The 24,789-nt window shown below is 36.9% G+C and overlaps 1 protein-coding gene across 1 annotated transcript in view; it reads right to left on the minus strand.

The window, feature by feature from the left end:
* Positions 1-8,264: 8,264 nt before the first annotated feature.
* Positions 8,265-24,789, minus strand: part of Prmt3 (protein arginine methyltransferase 3) — a 91,881-nt gene continuing 75,356 nt past the window's right edge. The window contains exons 14-16 of the mRNA XM_042691655.1: positions 18,967-19,017; positions 18,686-18,773; positions 8,265-8,847 (exon numbers count right to left, since the gene is read on the minus strand). Coding sequence (XP_042547589.1) covers positions 8,738-8,847; positions 18,686-18,773; positions 18,967-19,017 — 249 coding nt within the window. The 3' untranslated portion in view covers positions 8,265-8,737. The remainder of the gene's footprint in view (positions 8,848-18,685; positions 18,774-18,966; positions 19,018-24,789) is intronic.

Below are 24,789 nucleotides of genomic sequence, written 5' to 3' on the forward strand. Positions count from 1 at the left end.
TGACTACTGTGATCTTCTTGGTTCAATGTACTCAAGATGTCACCGAATGTTGGTAACATATATAATGGCAGGAAACAAAACAGAATTTTAAATTCCCTCAGGAACACCTCTGCCTGTTAAAGGAAAAGATAGGACCTAGGAACATCCCCTTCCTCCAATTACAGCATTGTCTCATTAAACAGACTACCATAGAGGAGCCAGGGCAAACAGAGGTGCAAGGGGAAGAAATCCTATTAGGACTCCCAGCAGGAGGTTCCCTGCAGACACACTAATGTAAGAAAGACCGCTCCCCTCCCTTTAATGTAGGTTATGTTAATGTAGGCCACTCCTAAGGCTTGTGGAGGGAAGGTGAGAAGTTTATCTTCAGTAAATATTCCTGAGGCCTCACAAAAAGTCTCCCCCCCCCCCAAAAAAATCTTCTAGAATAGAGACAAAAATTTTACAAATTCACAATGATGACATTATTACAAAACCTGGACAAGTTGTACAGTTATTTGGTTGAAATTTCTCATGAGCTACTTTTAATTATTAGTATTGTTTATATAGTGTTGAAGAACTTTTTGAGTCATTCACAACTTTATCCTTGTTTCCTAACCTATGAATTCATAACTAAACAAAGTATTAAATATTTATATTAATGTCTGAGGCAAAGTCTCAATCGATAGTCCAGGATGGCAGCGAAGTCTGGATCCTTCAGCTAAGTCTCTCCAGTGCTGGGATTATGGTGGAACAAAAGCACATCTGGCTTTTTAACTGTTTTTTTTTTTTTTTTTTTTGAAACTTTAGTCATATTTCTGCCAAGTAATTTTCTTTACCAATCAATACAACAGGATTGGCTGTTGCCAGTTCTAAATTACACATATTTTGAGAAGGCTCACCATAAAAGTCAATACAGAGCTATTTAACTGTGTACATGTTGGGTATATATGATCCTCCATATGCAAATCCTTGACCTATCAGTGTGAACTCAAGTTATTTGGGGGTCCAAGTTCTAAAACTTCAAAATTTCACAATGGTTAAAAAAAACAAAGAAACATATGAATACATACTAATGATATGCAAAGTATTTTCTAACTTAGAAAAGTCTAACAAGTGGGCTGGGAAGGTGGCTCAGTGGTAGAGCGCTTGCCTTGCATGCCTGAGGCCCTGGGTTCGATTCCTCAGCACCACATAAGCAAAAAAGAAAAAAGTCAGAAGTGGCGCTGTGGCTCAGGTGGTAGAGCGCTAGCCTTGAGCTGAAGAGCTGAGGGACAGTGCCCAGGGCCAGAGTTTAGGCCCCACAACTGGACCCAAAAAGAAAAGTCTAACAAGCAATTCAGATAATAGAATAAAACAACTATACTATACTGGTTAATTATAGTAGGCCAACTCTCTAGATTATTGGTCAGTAGATACTGCATTCATTTAATTATTCAGCAAGTATTTACTGAGCTCCTACTATATTCTAATGCATACTGTAGATAAGTAGATAAAAATCCCTATCTCCTGGGAGCTTATATCCCAGTGCAGAGACACAATACAAAAAGATAAATTTGCTGAACTATATTAAATATCAAAGCATGTAATGAAAACCACAAGGGTAAAAGGTTTTCACTGTATTTGATTCTGGTGCCTTGCATCTTGTATATATACTTTTCTAACTTGGGGAAGGGAAGGGAAAAAACAAAATGCTTAAATAGGGATAGAGGTTGACCCATTGTAACAATGAGATGTGCAAGACACTGTTGCAAACAAACTTTACAACTTGGGGGGGGGAGGGAGGAGGGAGCTGAGGAGGTGGGAAGGGAAGCAATGGTAGGGGAAAAACAAAAGAGGAGGTAACAAAGCTCAATAGGAAATGGACTCATTACCTTACTCATGTTAACTGTAACCCCTCTGTACACTATTTTTACAGTAAAAAACATTTTTAAAAAAAGGAATTAGGAATGTGAGTCTTCTAACTTTCAACTTCTGACTAAAGTTGCTTTTTTTTTTTGGTTGGTCGTGGGGGCTTGAACTCTAGGCTCAGGCACGGTCCCTCAGCTCTTCAGCTCAAGGCGAGGGCTCTACTGCTTGAGCCACAGCACCACTTCCAGTTTTCTAGTGGTTTTTATTGGAGATAAGAGTCTCACGGGCTTTCCTGTCCGGGCTGGCTTTGAACCGCAATCCTCAGATCTCAGTCTCCTGAGTAGCTAGGATTACAGGCGTGAGCCACCAGCACCTGGCTTGAAGTTGCTTCTGTGTAAACTTGAACTCTAAACTGAGTCATGATTCCAAACAGCAAATTTTAGTCGTCGCCTTGCTCTGTCACTTACCTTGTGGTATCCCATATATCACTGAGATTTACAAAAATAGGAACTAGGGGAGTTTTCTTTTTGTGGTTCAGAGCTTTCCCCTCTTTATCATTTTCCTTTCATTTCCTTTGATGTTTTTGTCTCTTTAACTATGCCTATTTTGAAAAACGAAGAAAATCCCCAATACCAAAAACAAAGCCTTCCATGTCAGAGAGATAGAGAGAAAAAGAGAGAGACAGAGCCAGGCATCGGTGGCTCATGCCTGTAATCTTAGCTACTCAGGAGGCTGAGACCTGAGATCGCGGTTCAAAGCCAGCCCAGACAGGAAAGTCCATGAGACTCCTATCTCCAATTAACCACCAGAAAACTAGAAGTGACGCTGTGGCTCAAGTGGCAGAGCGCCAGCCGTGAGCTGAACAGCTGAGGGACAGCGCCCAAGCCCATAGTACCAGCCCCACGACCAACAAAGAGAGGTGGGAGTGGGGAGGAGAGTGCATGCACTAGGGAGCAGTAGAGAAGAAATCTGAAATCTGTGGATGATTGAGAGTGCCCAGGTGAGAAAGAAACCGTGGCCAGACATACTGGAAGTTCATCCCTCACAGGTAGGACGGTAATGTGGGACATGAGGTTGTGATCTGGAAGCAGTTCTCTGATTGGATCTATTTCTACAATGAACAGATACAAGGGTTTCAGCTGAAAAAATGAAGGGGAGCTATATAATAAGGTGTACGGGCTGGGAAGGTGGCTCAGTGGTAGAGTGCTTGCCTCGCATGCATGAGGCCCTGGGTTCGCCTCAGCACCACAGAAGCAGAAAAGGCAGGAAGTGACGCTGTGGCTCAAGTGGTAGAGCTCTAGCCTTGAGCTGAAGAGCACTGGGACAACACCCAGGCCCAGAGTTCAGGCCCTACAACTGACAAACCAACAAACAAAAAACAAGGTGTAAACTAAGAAATGGAGAAGTAGACTAGGGGAATTAGTAGTGACTTCTGGGCAGTATATAAAAGCCTGACCCAGTCTGCGTTGTTGGGTGCTTTCCTCTAGCCTTACTGATTGGTCATGAATTTGTACTAGAGTAAGATTGTAAGAGAAGCAAAAGAGTGTTTTAGTGACAGAATTTAAGATGGGAAAGGAGGGAAATGAAAGCACAAGGAGGCAAGGGACAGTGCAAATGTGAATCAAATTTTGCCCTTGGTGGAGATAAAAGATTGTTAGAATTTCCATAGGCAAGAAGGAACTTACAATAATAAAGATTAAGTGCACAAAGGAATCAGTTTGGAGTTATAACCTTCTCTGGAAGATGGCTAAATATGCTGGCACAGAGTGGTCAATAAACCAAAAAGCAAGGTTGTAAAAATGGATATCATCTCTATGAGATATTGCCTTGCTAATAAAATAGGGGGAGCATGGACATTAAGTTCAGAGCTATTGCTTGGAGTTAGGAAGGAATGATGGTGACAGGATGAAATAGTTGGTGTTAGTTTTGATGAACAGTAGATAAAGTCAGTCAGGAGGTAGACAGCAAGTGAGGAGAATGGGCCAAAAGCCAGGAAGTCACCTACTTCACATGCAGGTCTAAGGGGATGGTATTGGAGAGGACAGTCACTACTATAAGGGCTACTAGGGGAAGCAGAAACCTCTTCAGAGAGCAAGGGGTTTGTGGCTATAAAAGGGATCTTTAGGGCTACACAGACATGAGATGGGATTTGCAGAATGAACAGGATACCTGATTCCTGGGCTTACTGAGGAGAACAGTAATAAGACACTGTAAAGTCAGTCTAGAGAGTCCCAAAGCAAGGGTCCTAAGCCTGTGATGCTGGGAAAGTCCTGTAGTTTTCAGTTCTTTGGTTCCCATATTTATTCCAAATTGATGGCATCGCTTGTGGGCTCATCTTGCAGGATGAGCAAAAACTACTGGCAAACACTATTTCTGAGCATATATTTTAAAAACGTAGCCAAATTATATAACATTACAGAAAGTGTAGCTAGCAGAGGAAAAAAAAAATCACTTAAAATCCAATCACTCCAATTAATTATTTTCTTTTTTTTTTGGGTCCGGTTGTGGGGCCTGAACTCTGGGCTTGGGCGCTGTCCTTCAGCTCTTCAGCTCAAGGCTAGTGCTCTACCACTTGAGCCACAGCGCCACTTCCAGCTTTTTTCTTTTTCTGCTTATGTGGTGCTGAGGAATCGAACCCAGGGCCTCTTGCATGTGAGGCAAGCGCTCTACCACTGAGCCACCTTCCCAGCCTAGACTTAATTAAAAAGAAAAAAACAAAACCTACATAAAACAATGAAAAAGAGGGGCTGGGAAGGTGGTTCAGTGGTAGAGCGCTTGCCTCGCATGCATGAGGCCCTGGGTTCGATTCCTCAGCACCACATAAGCAGAAAAAGAAAAAAGCCGAAAGTGGCGCTGTGGCTCAGGTGGTAGAGAGCTAGTCTTGAGCTGAAGAGCTGAGGGACAGCGCCTAGGCCCAGAGTTCAGGCCCCACGACTGACCAAAAAACAAAAAAAAATCTAGTCTCAAGTTATCTTGCCATTTAGTTTGCCAGCCCTGCATCAGCTAATTCCTGACCTTGTTTCTCACCATAAATTTCTCTCTTGAGGAGTGGGACAGCAAGTATAGACTAAATTTGTAGCCTATTATTTTCAGTTTTGAGAAATGACTTATATGTTGTATGATTTGACACGTTTTTGTTATTTTGGTATACAGAAAAAAATCTAAATACCTGGAATATTTCTGATTCATGCTGTGGCTCAGCATCTAAGTTATAATTTCTGGCATATATCTTACCCATGTAACTGTAACCCCTCTGTACGGTATTTTCACAATAAAAATAAAAAAAGAAAGGTTGAGTGAGAGATGAATAAAATAAAATAACAAAAAAATAATGTCTGGCATAGCTATCAAGAGCTGAGCGGCATATCATCCTACTTCAATTTCCTCCCTTGAATGCTCTTTAGCAGTGTCTTACTCCTTCCTACTTCCTCCACTTGAAAGCAGAATTGCTGATCTCAAACCAGCAATGTCATGCGGGACACTTTTCTTATTCCTCTGTAAGAAGTGAGGCAGAATGCTGGAGAACACAGGGAGACCATGAGAAAGAAAACACATCTGTAGGACCAAGATTCTCATCCTTCTTTAGTCCCAGCAAAGATTTTACTTCAGACTTAAGTACTGCAGAAATGAGTTATTTTAAAATGTGTTCTATACAAGTTGTAGCTTCTTTTTAGCTTTGACAGTGAGAATTAAACTCAGGGCCTGAAGCGTGCTAGGAAATGTTCTATTGCTAGGCTATACCCACGTGTGTCTTCTACTTTTTGCTTTTTTTTGGGGGGGGGGGTTGTCATGGGGACTGAACTCAGGGATTAGGTGCTGTCTCTAAGCTCTTTTGGTCAAGGCTCGTGGTCTATCACTTTGAGACACAGCTCCATTTCCATTTTTTTAGTGGTCAATCAGAAGTAAGAATCTCACGGGCTTTCCTGCCCATCCTGCCTTTGAGCTGCATCAGCTCTCAGCCTCCTGAATAACTAGGATTACAGGAGCGAGTCACCAGCACCTGGCTAATTTTTGCATTTTGAAATCAGGTCTGGTTAACTTGCCTAGCCTGTTTCAGTCTACTTAGTTGTTGGGATTACAGGTGTGTACACCTCCCAGCAATTGTAATTGAAAGAATAATTTTGTGCATTGCATGCAACCTTCAAGAATTCTGTTTTCGGGTTGGGAAGGTGGCTCAGTGGTAGAGTGCTTGCCTTGCATGCATGAGGCCCTGGGTTCGATTCCTCAGGACCACATAAGCAGAAAAAGTCAGAAGTGGCACTGTGGCTGAGGGACAGCACCCAGGCCCAGAGTCCAGGCCCCACAACTGACAAAAAAAAAAAAAAGAATTCTGTTTTCTTGGAATTCTCCTTCCAAAGTATTCTCTTCAGAACCTGCTGTTCTCCACACAGATGACTATCATATATCATATTTGGATGAAGCCTACACATCACTGTACTGTTTGGTTTTTACAAAGGCAAATAGGAGAAAATGTATTTTCTTAATGGAAATAAAACAAATTGCTATCTTTAAATGCTCATCTGCCCACAGCATGGAAGGACACTGTATTTATCATTGTCAAGGGCTATGAAGTACTTATTTTTCACAGCAGTTTAATGACAGAAATTCCAATTGAAGAGCTAACATTTGGATGTTCATGTTCTCATAAAATGCTTAGGTGCACAAATTAGAACGTCCCAGTCTGGGAAGGCTGACTGAATAGAACAGATCTATTAACTACAGCAGGCCATGAAAAGAATATCAAGGGTCAATGGGGAAAAAAACCTCTCCAAAACAAGAAAGTTACAGAGGAGTAACTTTTGAGAAATATCTTTTTAAACAGTAGGAAGCTATCAGTTAGTCACTTAAAAAAAAAAAAAAAAAAAGACCAAGCCAAGAGCTGATAGCTCAACACCTATTACCCTAGCTACTTAGGAGGTTGAAACCTGAGGCTCAATTTTCAAAGGCAGCCCAGGAAGGAAAGTTTGTTACTCTTATCTCTACTTTAATAGTAAAAAATGGGAAGCAGAATGGTGGCTCAAGTGGCAATGTGTCAGCCTTAAGTAAAAAAGCCAGGAATAGTATGCAAACCCTAAATTCCTGCCCCAGTACTGGTTCAAAAGTAAATAAATTGATCACTTTTGGTCACTTAAAAAAAAAATCATCTAGTAGGCTGACAGTTTGCGCTCCCTCCAATAAACTCTTCTGCCTGGAAAAAAAAAAATCACCTACATTTTCCTAAGGATCTCCTTATATATTTTATCCCTCTAATCTTCAAATGTGTACAGGAAACTACCATGACAGAATTTAAACGAGCTGGTTTTGTAGCCTCAGCAGGCTGGAGACTCAGGCGGGAGAATCACTTATGTGCAGGTGTTGTAGACTAGCCTGGGTAACAGAGCAAAAGCCCACATCAATACAAACAAAAAAGTACTTTTAAAAGATATCTGCACCTCACATTTTCAGTAATGGTCTGAATTCAATGGTTAAAAACAAACTATCTGGTTTAATTCACTGAAAACAGAAATGATGTTTATGAAGAAAGACCAAGACTACAATCCTAATACCACCATTTAAAGGGGTTATTTTTTCACTGATCAAAGTCTAGCTTAAGATGTTTTCTTTTTGACACAGATTTTTGCTATTTAGATATATTCTATGAAAATCTTTTTGCCCATTTATGTGCTAAGATACTTAATTACTATCCAAGGAGGTTGATAATTCTTACTCTGATCAGATGTGCATGTCACGCATTCTTCAGAAGAGGTCCTTGAATATTTAAAAGAGCTGTTACTCAGTGTTACTATTTTCTATGTGCAGGTCCTGATCTAAATATCTTAAATTGGTACATCTATGGAAGGTTAAGGAGGCAGAGGCTAAGGAGGTGATAGAGATAACACTTCAAGGTTGAACATGGCACTGATGCAGAGCTGTTGCTCAACACCATGTTAAACTGCCTTATTTTCACCGACAACCAAATATAGCTGAACATACATGCCTACCTCTCCCACTAAAATCTCTATTTTCTTAAAATGGATTCCTTTTTAAAATGCTTGTCTTGAATGATTATGTTTTTACAAAAGCTGAAATATTTTATAATAGTAATACTGTTCTATAGTGGTAATTGTTCTATACATTTTATTAAGCATTTTCCATTCAGTTTCAAACTGACATCAATAACTGCAAATGACACAACTTTATAATGATATAAGTATATTAGCAGTTATATGTTTAACCTCTGCACATAGATCTACTTTTAAAAAGGTAATGTATTAGTAAATAAGTATACATCCCATTCTTTAAAAACTTCTATGAAACCTAGAAGTGAATATATTGAGTTTAGAATTCTTGGGCAATCCTGGAAGTCTATGGCCAAAGAATATCCACAAAAGGGGAAGAAACTACAAACGAGAATCACAGGTATAATAGACAGCCTGTCAACTTTAAGCTGTCTTTTTAAATGCAGTTTGTAGAAGGCTGCTTCCAGTTCCTTACACTTGCTGTCTACTATATCCTGATAGTCTAGCAAAAATACTGCTAAAAGTTATTCCTTATTACAAAGGAAATGGTCAATAAAATGGGTACTTGATTGTGCTATGAATTTAGGAAACTGTTATCTAAAAACTAATCAATTGTTATTAAAATTTCTAGTAAGAAGCTTATAAAAAACAAAGAATTATCACTGCTCCAAATATAAGCCAATTTAGACAATTTTCAATATAGCAACTCAAGAGGGGGCTAACACTTGCTTAAATCTGGCTGAGCAGACCTCTAAGAATGGGATTACTATGAAGCACTCACTTGGTCCTTGTCCTCAGCTGAACTACCTCCTATCTCTTCCACGTCCTTATCCAAAACCTGCTGTCTCCCATCTACTACTGGCCCTACCCCCACATTAAACCTGCAAGCTAGCTGTGCATGCATGGCTTTGTCATTGAAGACTGTAAGTCTGAGTTGAGTTATTCAACATGAGGGTCACAATAAGAGAACGAGGATCCTTCTTATTCTTGTGAACTGTGATCTTTCCTTTTAAGGCTTCACCTGTAAGAGACAGAGAGGCAAAAGTATGAATAAGAATTCACATAGCATACTCTAACAGGAAAGTAAGTAATTGTACTTAACAATTTTTTGTTTCAAGAGGCTTCTCTAAAATTTTTCATTGTTGAATAGACCTCTAGAACAGTTTTATGTTACGATCTACATATCTCAGGGATGAAATGCTTTTGATTATCCACCTTCTCCCTCCACACCCCCTGCCTTTTTAGCCCCTTTTGGTGCTGTGGATGGAACCCAAGGTCTTGTACCTGCAGTGCTCTATCACTGAGTCACATACATCCCTAGCCAAATCCTATGTGAGAGAGCAAAACCACAGTCATGCATGGTGGAGGTGGCAGTGGGGGTAGTTTTATTACTGTCTACAAGGCTCTCAGTGGTTCTGGGCATAGAGAAAAGAGAATAAGGCAGGGTCTTAAAGAGTTCATGGTCAAGTGTAAAAAGACATAGTTATATTAGCAGCTACATAACAAGCTTATGTCTAAAATAGGCTTCAGGAAGATTGAAGGAGGCAGTGAGTCAAGGTTTTATAGGAGTTAATAGGTTACCTAAGGGCAGGGCTAAAGTCATGACTAACTAGGATTAAGGAGTATAAATGTAATGGCATTTAAGGGGAGAAAACAGGTACAGAAAGCCTTCAAGAAGTGGGATATGGAGGAATTATAGATGGAGAAACTTTAATGCACTGAAGGCTGTTGGTCTTCAATGTACTGACATAGTAAATGGGAAACAGAACTTACATAAGTTAAAACAAGGAACACAAAAAAATTGCATCAGTTTTAGGTAAAGGCTACTTTTCCTAAACATTTATTATTTTATTCCAAAACTGGGACTCTTAAGTGCTTTTGTGATCATAAATACTTCTCAGCTCACTTTTCTCTATTTGCAGGGAGTCATTTAAAAATAGCAAAACACTGTTCAATTGTAACTGATTATTATTCCTTGCATTAGTAAAATTAACAGCAAACAATATACTAGGAATATGGCTGGACAGGATGAGACAGCACATAATGATTGAAGTATCTATATAAATCATGTAAGTACCAAATCAATGTTTATCCAAGTACTGAGCAATATCCTATTAAAAATCTTTTTAAGGCTGGAAATGTGGCTTAGTGGTAAAGTGCTTGCCTAGCATGCATGAAGCCCTAGGTTAGATTCCTCAGTACCACATAAACAGAAAAAGCTGGAAGTGGCACTGTGGCTCAAGTGGTAGCGCACAGAAAGGCTCAGGGACAGAGCCTAAGCCCTGAGGTCAAGCCCCAGGACAGGCAAAAAAAAAAAAAAAAAAAAGTTTTTAAACAAATAAATACAACTGCAACCTTCTCTCTAGGCAATGAATTTTCTTTTGTTAAACATCCAGGCTCTGGTGTCTTACACCTATAATCCTAGCTTCTCAAGAGGCTGAGTTCTAAGGATCCTGGATTCCAGCCTGGGCAGGAACAGTCTGTGAGACTCTTATCTCCAATAAACCACAAAAAGCCAGAAGTGGTTGGATGGTAGAGCCCTACCTTGAGCAAATAGTTCAGGCCCCAGTATTGGTGAAAACAACACTCAATACTTATTTTCAGGATATAAGTACTATATTACTGATGCATTTTATACATCTTTGCAAAAAGTCAAGACTGATAATTGAATGTGGAGTAGGGTATATTCAATTTTGTAAAATATAAAAATGATTCCATTTGTTGGGGTCTGACTGAATATGTACATATACTTTTAGCTTTTATATCTAACTTATTTGTCTATAGTAAGAAAATGAAATAAACTACCACATGTGATACTAATAGTGCACATAAAAAAGATTACTGGGGCTGGGAAGCTGGCCCAGTGGTAGAGTGCTTGCCTTGCATGCATGAGGCCCTGGGTTCGATTCCTCAGCACCACATAAGGAGAAAAAGCTGGAATTGGCTTTGTGGCTCAAGTAGTAGATGGCTAGCCTTGAGCTGTAGAGCTCTGGGACAGCACCCAGGCCCAGAGTTCAGGCCCCACAACTGACCAAAAAAAAAAAAAAAGATTACTAGTCAGGTGGGCTACAAATTTTAAAGAGTGCAGATTAATTACTACCATAGGACATCTGTATGTGCAGGTATCTTCATTTACAAAACCATTAATATTTATTTAAGTCTCTGGGCATTCACACAGTGAGACGGTAGATATTCTTAGAGAGGATCACAAAGGCTCAATAGCTCTGTGCATATGATCATATAAAATAATATTTTATGCAATGAACTCCAAGAAATGGAAACAAGAGATTTTTCTTTTTTCTTTGTTGATGTTTTTGTTTTCTTTTCCTTTTGTCTTGTTTGTTAGTTTGTCTGTCTTTGAGAGGGTCAGGAGGGTCACAGAGAGAGAGGGACAAAGGGTGAACAAATGCAGCAATGATACCATTTGTGGGTGAGATGGGAGAGAACTGGGAGAGGAAGAGGGAAGGAGTGACATTGTTCAAAAAGAAATGTACTCATTACCTGACTTATTAACGTTAAGTGTAATAATAACTCTGTACATCACCTTTACAATAACAATAAAAATATATATTAAAATGTTTATCTTTACTAAGTTCTAATAGTTATTTTCTTATCTAAGACATTAACCTAGGGAAGAAGTAAAGGCATTACTAACTTCAACAAATCATAGACATTTTCCAGTTTTAAACATGTAAGAAGTATTTTACTACTCTATTCTCCCCCCTCTCCTTTACTGCTTTTTTTAAGGTGCTGAGGACTAAACTCAGGGCCTTCATTTGCCAGACAAGTACTCTTGCACTGAGCTAAATTCCCAACCTCTTCCACATACACACACTCCTTTTGAGACAAAGTGATGCTATATAGCCAGGCTAGACTCAAACTAAGCCCCAGATGCTGGGATTATATACATGAATCACCATTCCTGGATTACTTGGAATCGCCACTTTTGTCAAATTAAGGTTACAGTTTAAAATTTAAAGTTCTTATGATAGAGAATAGTAATTATTAACTAAGATTAGGTTAAATTTACTATTGCTGCATTACCAACACTTATGAGCAATAGCTCATTTTTTAGGGCTTAATGGCTTATCAATTTTGTCTTATTTAATAAGCAGTGTATCTTAATATAAATTATTTCTATAAAATACTTCATATGTTAAAAAAGACAGCTAATGATTCAAAAATAACTCCACACACATAGATGCTTCCTTAAAATCTACATGTTGCCTCCTTTTAAAATATATGGCTTAAAACTGGGTGATGAAGGCCCACCAGGAGGCTGAAATCTGAGGATCACATTTCAAAGCCAGCCTGGGCAGGAAAGTCCATGAGACTCTACCTACAATAAACTACTCAGAATGAACTAGAAGTGATGATGTGGCTCAAGTGGTAGATTGATAGCCTTGAGCACAAAAAGGCTCAAGCACCCAGGCCCTGAGTTCAAGCCCAAGGACTGGAAAAAAAAAAAAAAAAGGTGTGTGTGTGCATGTGTAGTATATGGCTTAAGTGTATGCATGCTTTAAGACTAAAAACATTCTGCATTTCCTATTTTTCATGGCTTCCTTATTTCATTTAAAGTTTGCAAGATGAAGATGAGCCAGATAGGATAGCTACAGTTCATTTACATTCAATATTGTCAGTATTAGACCGTCCCAGTAGACTATCCATTCTTCTCTCACACTGTTTCCAGTTTGTTTTTAGTATAATTATAGTCCTGTGCTGTGTAGGAACATTTCAGCCAGTGACAGCTGCACATATAACAGTGTAGCTTAGTGTTTGGCAGGCTGTATTGTCTAGGTATATTTAAGTAGTATATTGTATGAGGTCTGCACAATGACCAAATTGCCCATTACCACACTTTTCAACTGTATCCCTGTTACATACAGTGTATGTACTTGTAGTGTTCTTACAGTGTTCAAATGTCTAGAATGTGAACTACTGGACTGTTGGGCATACACATGCTCAAATTACTACAGAATGACCAATTAGCCTTTGATAAAACTTCAGCATTAATTCATAAAAGGCCTGGGATTGACAAAGGAACAAAAAAGCAATTTCCTTACTAAGGGATTTTGATAAATATTTATTTATCAAAATCCAAGAACATTATAAGGTACCATGTGATTTTTTTTTGTTGCTTTGTATGTTCCTCCCCCATGGTATAACCCCTGGTTTTCACTGTATTTGCTGGGGAGGGGAAGGGAAAAAACAAAATGTTTAAATAGGGATACAGGTTGACCCATTGTTAACAATGAGATGTACACGACACCATGTTGAAAAACGAACTTTACAATTTAGGCGGGGTTGAGGGGGTGTAGTTGAGGAGGTAGGAGGGAAGGAATGGTAGGGGAAAAACAAAGGAGGAGGCAATAATGCTTGATATGAAATGTACTTATTACCTTGCTCATGTAACTGTAACTCCTCTGTACAGTATTTTCACAATAAAAAACTTATTAAAAAATCCAAGAACAAATATAAAAAGCAAACTGCATTTAGATTTAAGTGAGAACACAGCAAAGATGTCACTTAACATTATTGTTAGATACTCTACCAAATCAAATATGTCAAGATTTAAACAGAAGTAAAAATAAACATATAACATTAGTGGGAGTAGATGAAATTCATTACTGATCAGTTATTTTCAGTAACACAGTTTGAGAAATCTCCATTAACATCTCTTTAGATGTTCATTAGACACTGTCCTGTATACTGTGGGACAAAACTGTAGTTCTGAACAAAACATAGCATCTAGAAAGCAAGTAACCAAACAATTCCCACAGCTCACACATCTGGGAATTTACCAGGCAGAATAGAACGAACAGGTCAAAAGTTGAAATCTGAACTGTAACATCTAATGCCCTCTTAACCAAATGTTAAAGGTTAGAATCAAGGTAGACTATAATTAACTGCCTGCAAAAACAAGTATCAAGTTATTTTTAAAGATAAAATCTAAACATTAAGCAACACAAAATTTTTAATGTCTGCTGGCCAATTAAAAAACACTTGGGATAAGAAATGTACTAATTATCTTGCCTATGTAATTGTAACCCCTCTGTATGGTATTTTCACAATAAAAACAAAAAACAAAAAGCAAGCAAATAAAAAAAAACACTTGGGTATGTGAAAAAGCAGCAAATTGAGGCCTATCAGTCAACAGAAAGATTGAGGAACTATGATGAAAGAATAGATAACAAAAAGCAGATTTAAATAGAACCTTCAGAGCTAGAGATGTTGCAGAAAAAGAAAAATTGGTGAATCTGAACAACTAGAAAGAAAAATCACCCAAACTGGAGCATGAAAAGAATTCTAAAATTCTTACCAATCAATTAGTAGAGATGCAGACTTAGTAACTAGGGAATTGTATCATACAGCCCAATATATATTGAACTAGAAAGTTAAAATAGGCACACACAGGAAAAAAAAATTCAGAAAGTATGCCAGAGGACTAATAAACCCATAGATCTAAAACAAAAAGCCAACTTCAGGCAGAATAAACCCTTTGAAGTGATAAAGAAAACCTATCCACTAAGAGGGCAGAAATTCACAAGCTGATTAGAAAAACCATATATAAACAAATATCCAGAATAGCCAAAACAACTTTGAAAAAAGAACAAGTAGGAGAACTTATAAACACAGTGTCTTACTGGCTAAAGGACAGATGTACAGACTGATGAAAAAAAACTGAGTGCTTAGAAAGAGACTTTTTAAAAGGATTGATGATATTCATAGGAGCAGATCACAAAGGCTTCACAGCTCTGTGCATATGATCACATAAAATAGTATTTTAGAAATGAACTCCAAGAGATGTAAATGAGATTTTTGTTGTTGTTGCTGTTTTTGTTGTCTTTTCCTTTTGTCTTGTTTGTTAATTTGTCTTTGGGAGAAGGGAGACAGAAATGGAGGGACAAAGGGTGAACAAATACAGCAGCGGTACTCACTAGATACTATGTGGAGAATGAACTATACAACTTGTGAGTGAGGATGGAAGAGAAAAAGTGGAATAGACAAGGGAAGAGGTGACATGGTTCAAAAAGAAATGTACTTATTACCTGACTTATGTAACCATAACACCTCTGCATATCACCTTTACAATAACAATAAAATATATTTTTAAAAAGCATTGATGAAACAAATAAATACACATTTGGAAAAGATCCATTACCTCTTAAAATTAACATGAAATAGATTACTGACCTAAATAAGAGAAAGAAAAACTAAAAATGAGTAAGCTAATTTGAAGATGTTGTAAAAATCCTTCCTTACAAGGAAGGTTTAAGATAGAAATGTTTCATGGTGCTTCTAAAGCAGGGGATCTAATTCTTCATTTCAGGTTCAAAGGATACCTAATAAGATTTTTGTGCATTTTTCTACTGAGCAAGGCAGCCCTAGTCAAACTGAATTAGTAATGAAAAATTCTGTTAAATTTTCACAGGGACGATTTTATGTATCAATATTACAGAGAACATTTGAAAAATTAACATGCATTGCCTTAGGTATAAAGCTGATGGCTGTTATTTTTACATCTTAAACAAAAGACAAATATGACATTTTTTCCATAATAATAATTTGAAAGACCAGGGCACACAGATATTTAAGTTAATTAAATGGCAAGAAGGGTCACAGTAATAAATACATAATTCACAGTGCTGAACTCCCTTCAATTGTCTAGGCCTATCTACAGTATGCCAAGGCAGTGGCTATAACAGCAGAATAGATCAGGGTAATTAATCAGTGTCAACTAGATACAAGATGACTGATGTAATGTGTTTTCGGTGTGGTGGGAACTGCAAAGGACATGGTGAAGCCGAGCTGTACTGTCTTGTGTTTATGCCTGCAGACAGCTCTCAGTGTAACACACAGCAGTGTTGCAGCTGGGGCAGGAAGAACACTGGTTTCATTTCAATTCCGCTAGTGCACTTTTAAAAATTACTTTTCTTCTAGAACAATGAAATTTCATTTTCCCAGAAGTGGAAAAGAAAAACACAATCAATATCACTATGAAAGCTTAGATTTCAGAAAAAGGGGGAAAAAAAATCCAGATTTTCCATAGTAAAAGCCTATTATGTATAGAAAAAGAAAAACATAGCCTAGTCTTAATCATATTTTTAAGCTCAACTACGTGAAATGTATCCAGACTTAAAAACAAAAACAAGCCTAAAACCCCAAACCAATTAGGTTCATCCTTTTACTGTTCTACTTTGCTCTTAGCCAAATGTATTATAACTTACTGGCGCGCGCGCGCGCGCGTGCGTGTGTGTGTGTGTGTGTGTGTGTGTGTGTGTGTGTGTGTTGGGCTGGGGTTTGAACTCAGGGTTTCATGCTTGCCACCACCTGAGCCTCATTTCCAGCCCACTTAGCTCTGGTTTGAGATGCATTCTTGCTTTTTTGCTAGGGCCTGCCTAGACAGACCACAGGCTTTCTATTTCCTCTTCCCAACACAGCTGAGATGAGAAGCACATGCTACCATGCCCAGCCCTTTATGTTCAGATGGTAGTCTTTTGAGTACTCAACGAGGCCTGGCCTGCCATCATGATCCTTCTGATCGTTGTCTCCTATACAGATAGGGATGACAGGCAGGCACTATCATGCCCAGTTATTGTTCTAGGTGGGGTCTTGTGAACTGTTTTGCCTAGGTTGGCCTGGAACTATGATCCTCCCAATCTCTGTTTCCTGAATAGATTATGGGAATGAGCTATGGGTGTGCCTGGCTAAGTTTTTATTTTAGGTAAATTCTTAGTTTGAAAAAAATTCTATTATTTATATTGCTTTTCTCCCCTGTTAAGCACTATGCTATTAACAGGGATAAAGTTACTACTACCAAAACAGGTTTACTATTACTAAAAATATTAGCACAAACATACAAAAACATACGTACATATTTAGAAATCATATAGCACAACCACCAGCCTAGGCAGAATAACTATAGTATGTTTACAACTATTTTACTTATTTAAAAAATCTTATTATATTAAAATTTGAAAACTGTGAACAAGCCTCATATCTTGCAACGTCTCCCAATGAGACTTAGCTTAAACGGGACCTGAAAATTGTACAGTGCACTGAGAAAAACTTCTTTTCAGACTAGCCAAGATAAATTTGAATAACAAGCTACTCAAGTTGAATAAATTTCTGAGGACATCAGTTGGCAAAAACAGGAGAATTACTGATAGCAGCCAGCTAAATGGCCTTAGCATGATATCATCCAAAGTGATGAGAGGAATTAATTTCAATGCATGACAACAGAATCAATTTACAGTATGTCAAATATTGTATCAGATCAGGAGAGAAGCAAATAACTCATCTTTTCTTATCAGAGCTCACCATAACATAGATGTATGTATACAATTATTTCATAGAAGAAAGAAAGAACAACTATTTTTCTGGGCCAACTAAAGAATGAGCTGGGTTGGAAAGAGAAAAGTTGTAATTTATCAAGGAGAAGAGATCAAAACAGTTGTCTATGTAGAAGAATATCTGGGCATAGTCAAATAATAAGAAGAAAACATGATCATTAGCTAAACTATGATTAGTCTAAAGGCTGGGATTTGGCTCAGTCTGGGTAAGCACTTGCTTAGGCCCTAGGCTTGAAATGACTAGTCAATATAGATAAAACATATGGACTTATCTAAGATTGTGAAAAGATAGGTCTGGAAATTTTGAAACACTACTCAGATTACAGAGTCACCATAGGGATATATTTTTATCATATTGTCCAGTCATTTGATTATCATCTGACTTACATGGTTGCTGATGAGTATTCTGACACTCCTTTCTATGTTCATATATATATATATATATATATATATATATATATATATAATTCATCTTTTTTTGGCATAAAGAATATTTAGCTCTAAATTTGTGTGTGTGTGGGGGGGGGTGCATGCCCATGTGCATGTGTGCATATATATATATATATATATATATGTGTGTGTATATATATATATATATATATATATATATCCTGTAGGGGGGGTTATTAAAATTATTTAAGCTGCATGTTACAGTTTTTATCCAATTTAAGAAAATTTGGCTGTTATTTTGTCAACTGCATTATATCAACTGTATTACTAGTCTGTGTCCTTTTTTTCTTCCCGTTTGTCTTCCAGCTTCTTTCACGGACGCATGCTATTACATGATCATTTGAAATTTTTTTTCCTCATCTCATTCTTGACACATTTTGATATATTTTATTGCAGTATCTTCAAGTTAACTGTTGTTTTTTCTTATACTCACTAATTTCAACAATTACCATTTTCACTTAATATTACAATTTCTACATCTAGAAGTTCTATTTGCATTGAAGGTTATTTTCTCACATTCTCATTGTTATATGCATACAAATGAACTTATAATACTTCAACATGCTCATCTAATTCCAACATTTCTGGGTGTTGCTTCTAACTGATTTTCCTTGTCTAACTATATGTGGTGGCATTGAAATTCTTATGTTGCCATTAAACTACATACCTGTAGTTCCATTTTTTTTTTTTCATGGTCCTATGTTCAACTTTGCTAAGAAGCATTTAGATATCCTTTACCCTAGAGATAGTTTATTTCTATGATAAGAACATAGTCCTTCTGGCATTTCTACTGAGTTATTCTATGGAAGTTTTGAGCTACATAATACTCTCTATTTTAGGGGCAAAATACATTGAACATTAAAAGTTTTCTTAAAAACATTTCTTTTAATTAAATGCCACCTGAAATGTATATATACATGGATGCTCCAGAAACAGCTTACGTTAACATCTGTTATACTGTCCCCAATGTGCACAGTAGGCATATAATGGTTATAAAATGAAAATTTCTGTTTACTTTAGAACAAATAAGATTCTTTCCCCTTCTTATCTTCTTACCTGCTTTAACTGAAAATGGCTTTTCCAGTAGAAATGCTGTTTGTTTCCAGTGTGTTTTGGTACTCTGGGGGCCCGTGGAGAACATGACCTGTTTTGGTAAAGTTCAGAAGTATTTCTGATGAAGTACAGATTTCTAATATCATGGTACATTACTCTACTAAATCATACAAGCTCCAAATGCTTACAACAGCAAAATGCTATGATCAAACACCTTGGGGCACAAAAATAAAACACAACATACTCCACATAATTAATTTATATGAAGAACTCAGGATACTTACCCTGTTACGGCAATTCTTCTCAAAATATATGTCAAAGTAGCCAATGATTGCCTATTAATTTAAAAGAACACAAATGATTATTAAACTATTTATATGGATATAATAGTTAACTATTTGGCCTTTAAAGACATGACAAATTTGGAACTATTTCAAAGACACCTTTTTATTGATGAGAGTCTCGCAGACTTGTCTGCCCAGGCTGGCTTCAAAGATACCTTTTAATTGATAAGAGTCTCTCAGATTTGCCTGCCCAGGCTGGCTTCAAAGCAGAATTTTCAGGTATCAGCTTCCTGAGTAACAAGGATTAAAGTCATAGGCCACTGGCACCTAGCAACCAAACACCTCTTAAACTGTTTTTCTTATGGAAGATATAAATAAAAGACAAAGGAATATAATTTGGCTTTTCTCCACAGAAACAATGTAACAATGAGGGTAAAAAAATTAATCAAATATCAATGTTTTATTAAAGAGAATTGATAGACTAAAATAAATAAGACTAGAAATGATAAAGCAGGTAGAGGGAGGTCCAGCCAGTCACTAGTTGACCCAAACCGGACGACTGACTGAGATGCTGACAGTAAAGTTAAGCCATCTGGGAGCCTCTGCCAGACAACTAAAACTGCAGGACAGATACCAAGACAGACCCACCAAAGCACTAGCCAGGTTAAGTTCAGTATAGATTGTACAATCATAAGCAACTATATATATTTGATTCATAGCATAACCCATGGGATGGATATAACCCATTTAGATGGGTTATAAAGATAGTAATAAAATAATGCAAATACATTCTTTTATACAAAGCCAGTTCGTTTACTTTGTTTTGACCTAGTAGTACCAATTTTATTAATTTTTTGGAGCACTTCATGTCACTAACACTTCCATGTCACTAACCCTAGTGTTTCCAATTACAGAGCAAAATATACGAACATTTGTGGTAAGATCACAAAAATAATTTTGAAATCAGTAAATTTGGAAATACTACATTTTTTTGAAAATATACTAAGCACAAAAGTATTCAAGTTAAACTTAAGCAAATACCTAAAGGAAAAACTCAAAAATTAATTCTAATATTACAGTAACAGCACAAAAGGCCCACAATAAAAATGAACATTTATATGAATATGTAATCTTACTTTTGCTTAAAATTTAAGCCACACTATTCCTTTCCCTTTCACTAATGGGACAAGCTTAACATAATCTGTTTTTAAAACATTTAATGAAGATTATAAAGTTTTAAACACAAGAGATTGATTATTAAAAAATCATTATTAAGCCAATTTGTGTACTCTGCTGTTTTTGCTAAGAATGTTAAGTTTTATTGATCTTGAAGGGCTAAATATGGATTGGGTCCAAAGCAAATTCAATATTTAACTTTGAAGTTCATTACATTTTAGATACCAAGAGAGAACTGAAAAAAATATTTATTTATTTTATTTTTTTTTTTTTGGGGTCCGGTTGTGGGGCCTGAACTCTGGGCCTGGGTGCTATCCCTCAGCTCTTCAGCTCAAGGCTAGCACTCTACCACTTGAGCCACAGCGCCATTCCCGGCTTTTTTCTTATATGGTGCTGAGGAATCGAACCCAGGGCCTCAGGCATGCAAGGCAAGCACTCTACCACTGAGCCACCTTCCCAGCCCCTGAAAAAAATATTTTTAAATTTTTTATTAACCCCTCCTCAAATACATACAATTATTGTCAATAAGTTTCAAAATATTATCAAAATGAATAAAAACCTGTGCACAACTAAATTAGGAACATACACAACTAAATTAGGAACAATATTTTAGTCTTTCTCCACATACATAAAATTCTGTATTTTGAAAAAAACTATAATTCTAACAGATTATTCAGCTATGAATGATCACAGAAAACCATATAGTTAATCAGAAACCACCTTTTCAGTTGGTTTCCAATACTTAAGCCACCTTCCACAGGTGAATTTTTTTTATTAAATTTGTTCCTTCCTGACCTTCTAGTTCACCACTATATTCTTAGTACCCAGAACAGTGGTAGCATATAATGGACCAATAATTACTTGCTGGATATATATTATACATAATTCTATTACAGTATATATTGTGCTATGTTACCATATAGTTCTGCCCTATAAGCATGTAATTTATTTAATAGTAGGACCCAGGCTTAACTCCTGTTTTTATGTCCCTCAGCCAACACAATTTCTGAAAAGTTTTAGCCAAATCAATATTTTAGTCTTCAGTCTCTCAAATATAACTAGCCTTACATAATTAGACTAATTTATTGTCTTTTCTATATTATGCTACTACAAATGAATAATAACACAACAAAAGAAACGAACAAAAATTAAGTCAGGAAATTTATTTTTAAAACATCAAATGATTAATAACCATGTGGAAAAAAAAGTATGTCATATTTAGAAAAACAGGGGTTTGTGTGAAGAATAACCAGATGTACTATTCTTCTGGGGAGGGAAAAGGGGCAGAGGACTGAGCTAATTACAAATGGCCAATGATTTATTCAGTCATATAACACAATGGAACATCATTAGAAACCCAGAACAAGGAGCAGTTCAGAGTGTCTAGTTTGGTGGATGTGTCTATGTGCTAGGACAGCAGTAGAGTTGTGTGCCTAGGATGTTCCCAGACCTGGCTCCACAAACCCACTCATCTGGCTATACATTTATATCCTTTGTAATTGTGTATATGAAACTTTGAAACTAGTGAAGTGTTTCTAAGTTCTGTGAATCCTTGGTTGTTCTGTGTAACCACGTGGACAGAAACATGGGTAATTTGGGGGCCCAGTTCTTGTGGCTGATACCTGAAGTGTGGGGCAGTCTCATCAGGTGGAGACCTAACCTGTAGAATCTGTGTTAAATCAGGCAGTATCAGAATTGAATTATAGGATACCCAGCTTGTGTTATAGACAACTGAAGAGTGAGTTGTCACACAACTTACACATTTTAGTGTCAGAAGTCTTATGTGTAGAAAAACTGTTTTCCTTCTAATATCACTTGGCCATCAAAAATAATCCTTCGGTAAATCTTGATTGATGTGGAAGAACAGTCACGTTATTCTATCAGGTAAAGAGCATCGTGACAAATCAGTAGGCATTATAGTCACATATGGCATATTGTGAAAATTAAATATATGTATTAGATTAAGTATATGTATTAAATATACATATATATCTGTAAAGATATTTACCAGGCTATTTACAGTAGGTGATAGATAAAGTTGGAGCACTCACAATCTTTGTGATTGTCTATATTGTTTCCAGCAAACATGAAGAGCTCCTGTGAAAATAGGTTATTTGAAATAACACCTTACTGTAATTTATCTATGATAGTACTGTATGGACAAGCATTCAGTTCATCACCTTTGCCTCAGTTTCCTCAGTGAACCTCTCCTATCACTCATCTTTGCATCCTGTGGGGCTAGGGCAATGTCTAACAGGTAGTTAGAACTAAATGAATTAGGGGCAAAGAAAAGGTTTCTCCCCCAATTAATAATTCTATATATTTTCCAGCAGACGAGCAAAACAGAATCAACAAAAAGTTTAAGGAGAAAAGATAGAATATTTACAATAATTACAGAACTATTTAAAAACATTAAACTAAGACCTTTAGACCTGAAACTAAAACATATAACATACATAAAGAAAAACATATTTTTAACCATGGCAAGCCCTCCCCTCAAATAATAACAAAAACAAACAAACAATAATTCCTCAAACCCAGACTGGAAATTAGCAATGACATGGTGGAATAATTATAGAATTACAATTAAAGAACTCAAGTCTAAAGAAAAAAGACTGATATGAGTTCACACAACATGAAAAATACATAGTGTGTTTGTAATATAGATACTGTAGAACTACCTTCAGCCCCCAAATCTATCTATGAATTATGATTAAAAGTCAAACTTCTCTGAATAATTAAAATACTATTTATCAAGATGAATTTAAGGAAATGGAAACATGTTTTGTTGTTGTTGATGGTGGTGTTTGTTTTGCTTTCATTTTTAGGGAAGCTTGGGGGGGGGGTTAAGAAAGGGAGGGAAGGAGGAAATGAATGCAGCCATGCTATTCAGTATATACTATATGGAAAATGACTAGGGAGAAGTGAAGAGTGATATTGTTCAAAAAAAAGAAATGTACTCATTACCTGACTTATGAAATGGCAAACCCTCTGTACACATCTTAATAGTAACAATAAAATTAATTTAAAAAATCCAAACTCGGGTGCTGGCGGCTCATGCCTGTAATCCTAGCTACTTAGGAGGCTGAGATCTGAGGATCATGGTTCAAATCCAGTCCAGACATTAAAGACTGCTAGACTCTTATCTCCAATTAACCACTAGAAAACTGGAAGTGGTTCTGTGGCTCAAGTGGTAGAGTACATGCCTCGAGCTGAAGAGCTCAAGGATAGTGCCCAGGCCCAGAGTCAAGCTCCACGATCAACAAAAAAAAAAAAAATCCAAGAAACTAATCCATACCCACTCCTTTCTTCACCTCTATTAATACAGTGCAAGAAATACTGGCTTATTTGGGTGACTAAAAGACAAAGATAAGCAAGCTCAAGGAAAAATAAGAGATTTTGATACATTTGGTTATGAGCATTTGGAAGAGATGTAATACGTATGAAATTGCATGTATTTTACAGTTCTCTTTGAAATTGCATCAGAGCGTCTTTTCTTCCTCAAGCACATTTACTTTTTTTAAAAAATTATTTATTTAAATAATTAACTATTTTTATTTTTTGTAGGTCGTGGGGCCTGAACTCAAGGCTAGTGCTCTACCACTTGAGCCACAGCACCACTTCTGGCTTTTTCTGCTTATGTGGTGCTGAGGAATCGAACCCAGGGCCTCATGCATGCAAGGCAAGCATTCTACCACTGAGCCACCTTCCCAGCCCCATTTACCTTCTTAATATTTCAGTTTCACCATGAGGTGAAAATCACCCAAGATTAAAAATCATTTGCAGAGAGGAGGGCATGGTGGTACATATCCATAATTCCAGCTACTTGGGAGGACACAGGAAGACAAAGAGTTCAAGGTCAGTATGGACAAAATTAGTGAAAACCTAACTTAAAGAAAAGGGCTGAGGACATAGCTCAAATGGTAGAGAACTCACCTAAACAAGTGTGAGTGTGAGGCCCTGGATTCAATGCACATATTTACAAATGGTCAACTCTTAAGACAGCAATTGTATTTCTATTTTTGCAGATCTATTTGAAAATACAAAACAATGATATAGCCAATCAAATATAGCAGCTGACTTAATGAGACAATTTTTATCTAGAGAACATACCAGCATTTTTTTTTTCAATTATAGTTTCATGACATTGCTATGACGGATCCTCTTTTGATCTTTTAAGCGTTAACTGCAATGAATTTATATTTTCCCAAAAGAAGTCATTCAAGATACAAGAATAAACAACAATACAGGAAATTGAAAATGAGGACTAATACATAATAGCAATAGCTGGTGTTACCACTTGATATGTGCTTGCGAAAGAAAGATCAGATAGGTTAGAAGTCTGAACAGAAAATAAATTTCTCTTGTCTCAAGTGTAACTCTTGTCAGGAGCACTGGCAACTGCCTGGAGGCAGGAGTCACTAAGATAAGTATCTTTGCTGAGTTAATCAGCAAAGGCAGGGTCACAACTAAATAAAATCTCATACAATGATACCACAGAAATTTTAATCATAAGATCTCAAGACCAAGAAAAGGGCAAATGGGTGGTAATGAACAATAGCAATATAAAAACAATGATGGTGACAGAAAAAAACAAAAGGGAAAATAAGTGCACACTGAGAATTTCTGTCACAGTTTGATCCCTCT

Source organism: Dipodomys spectabilis, unplaced genomic scaffold, assembly GCF_019054845.1.
Source record: "Dipodomys spectabilis isolate Male_0828 unplaced genomic scaffold, ASM1905484v1 ptg000145l, whole genome shotgun sequence".
Classification (NCBI taxonomy): domain Eukaryota; kingdom Metazoa; phylum Chordata; class Mammalia; order Rodentia; family Heteromyidae; genus Dipodomys; species Dipodomys spectabilis.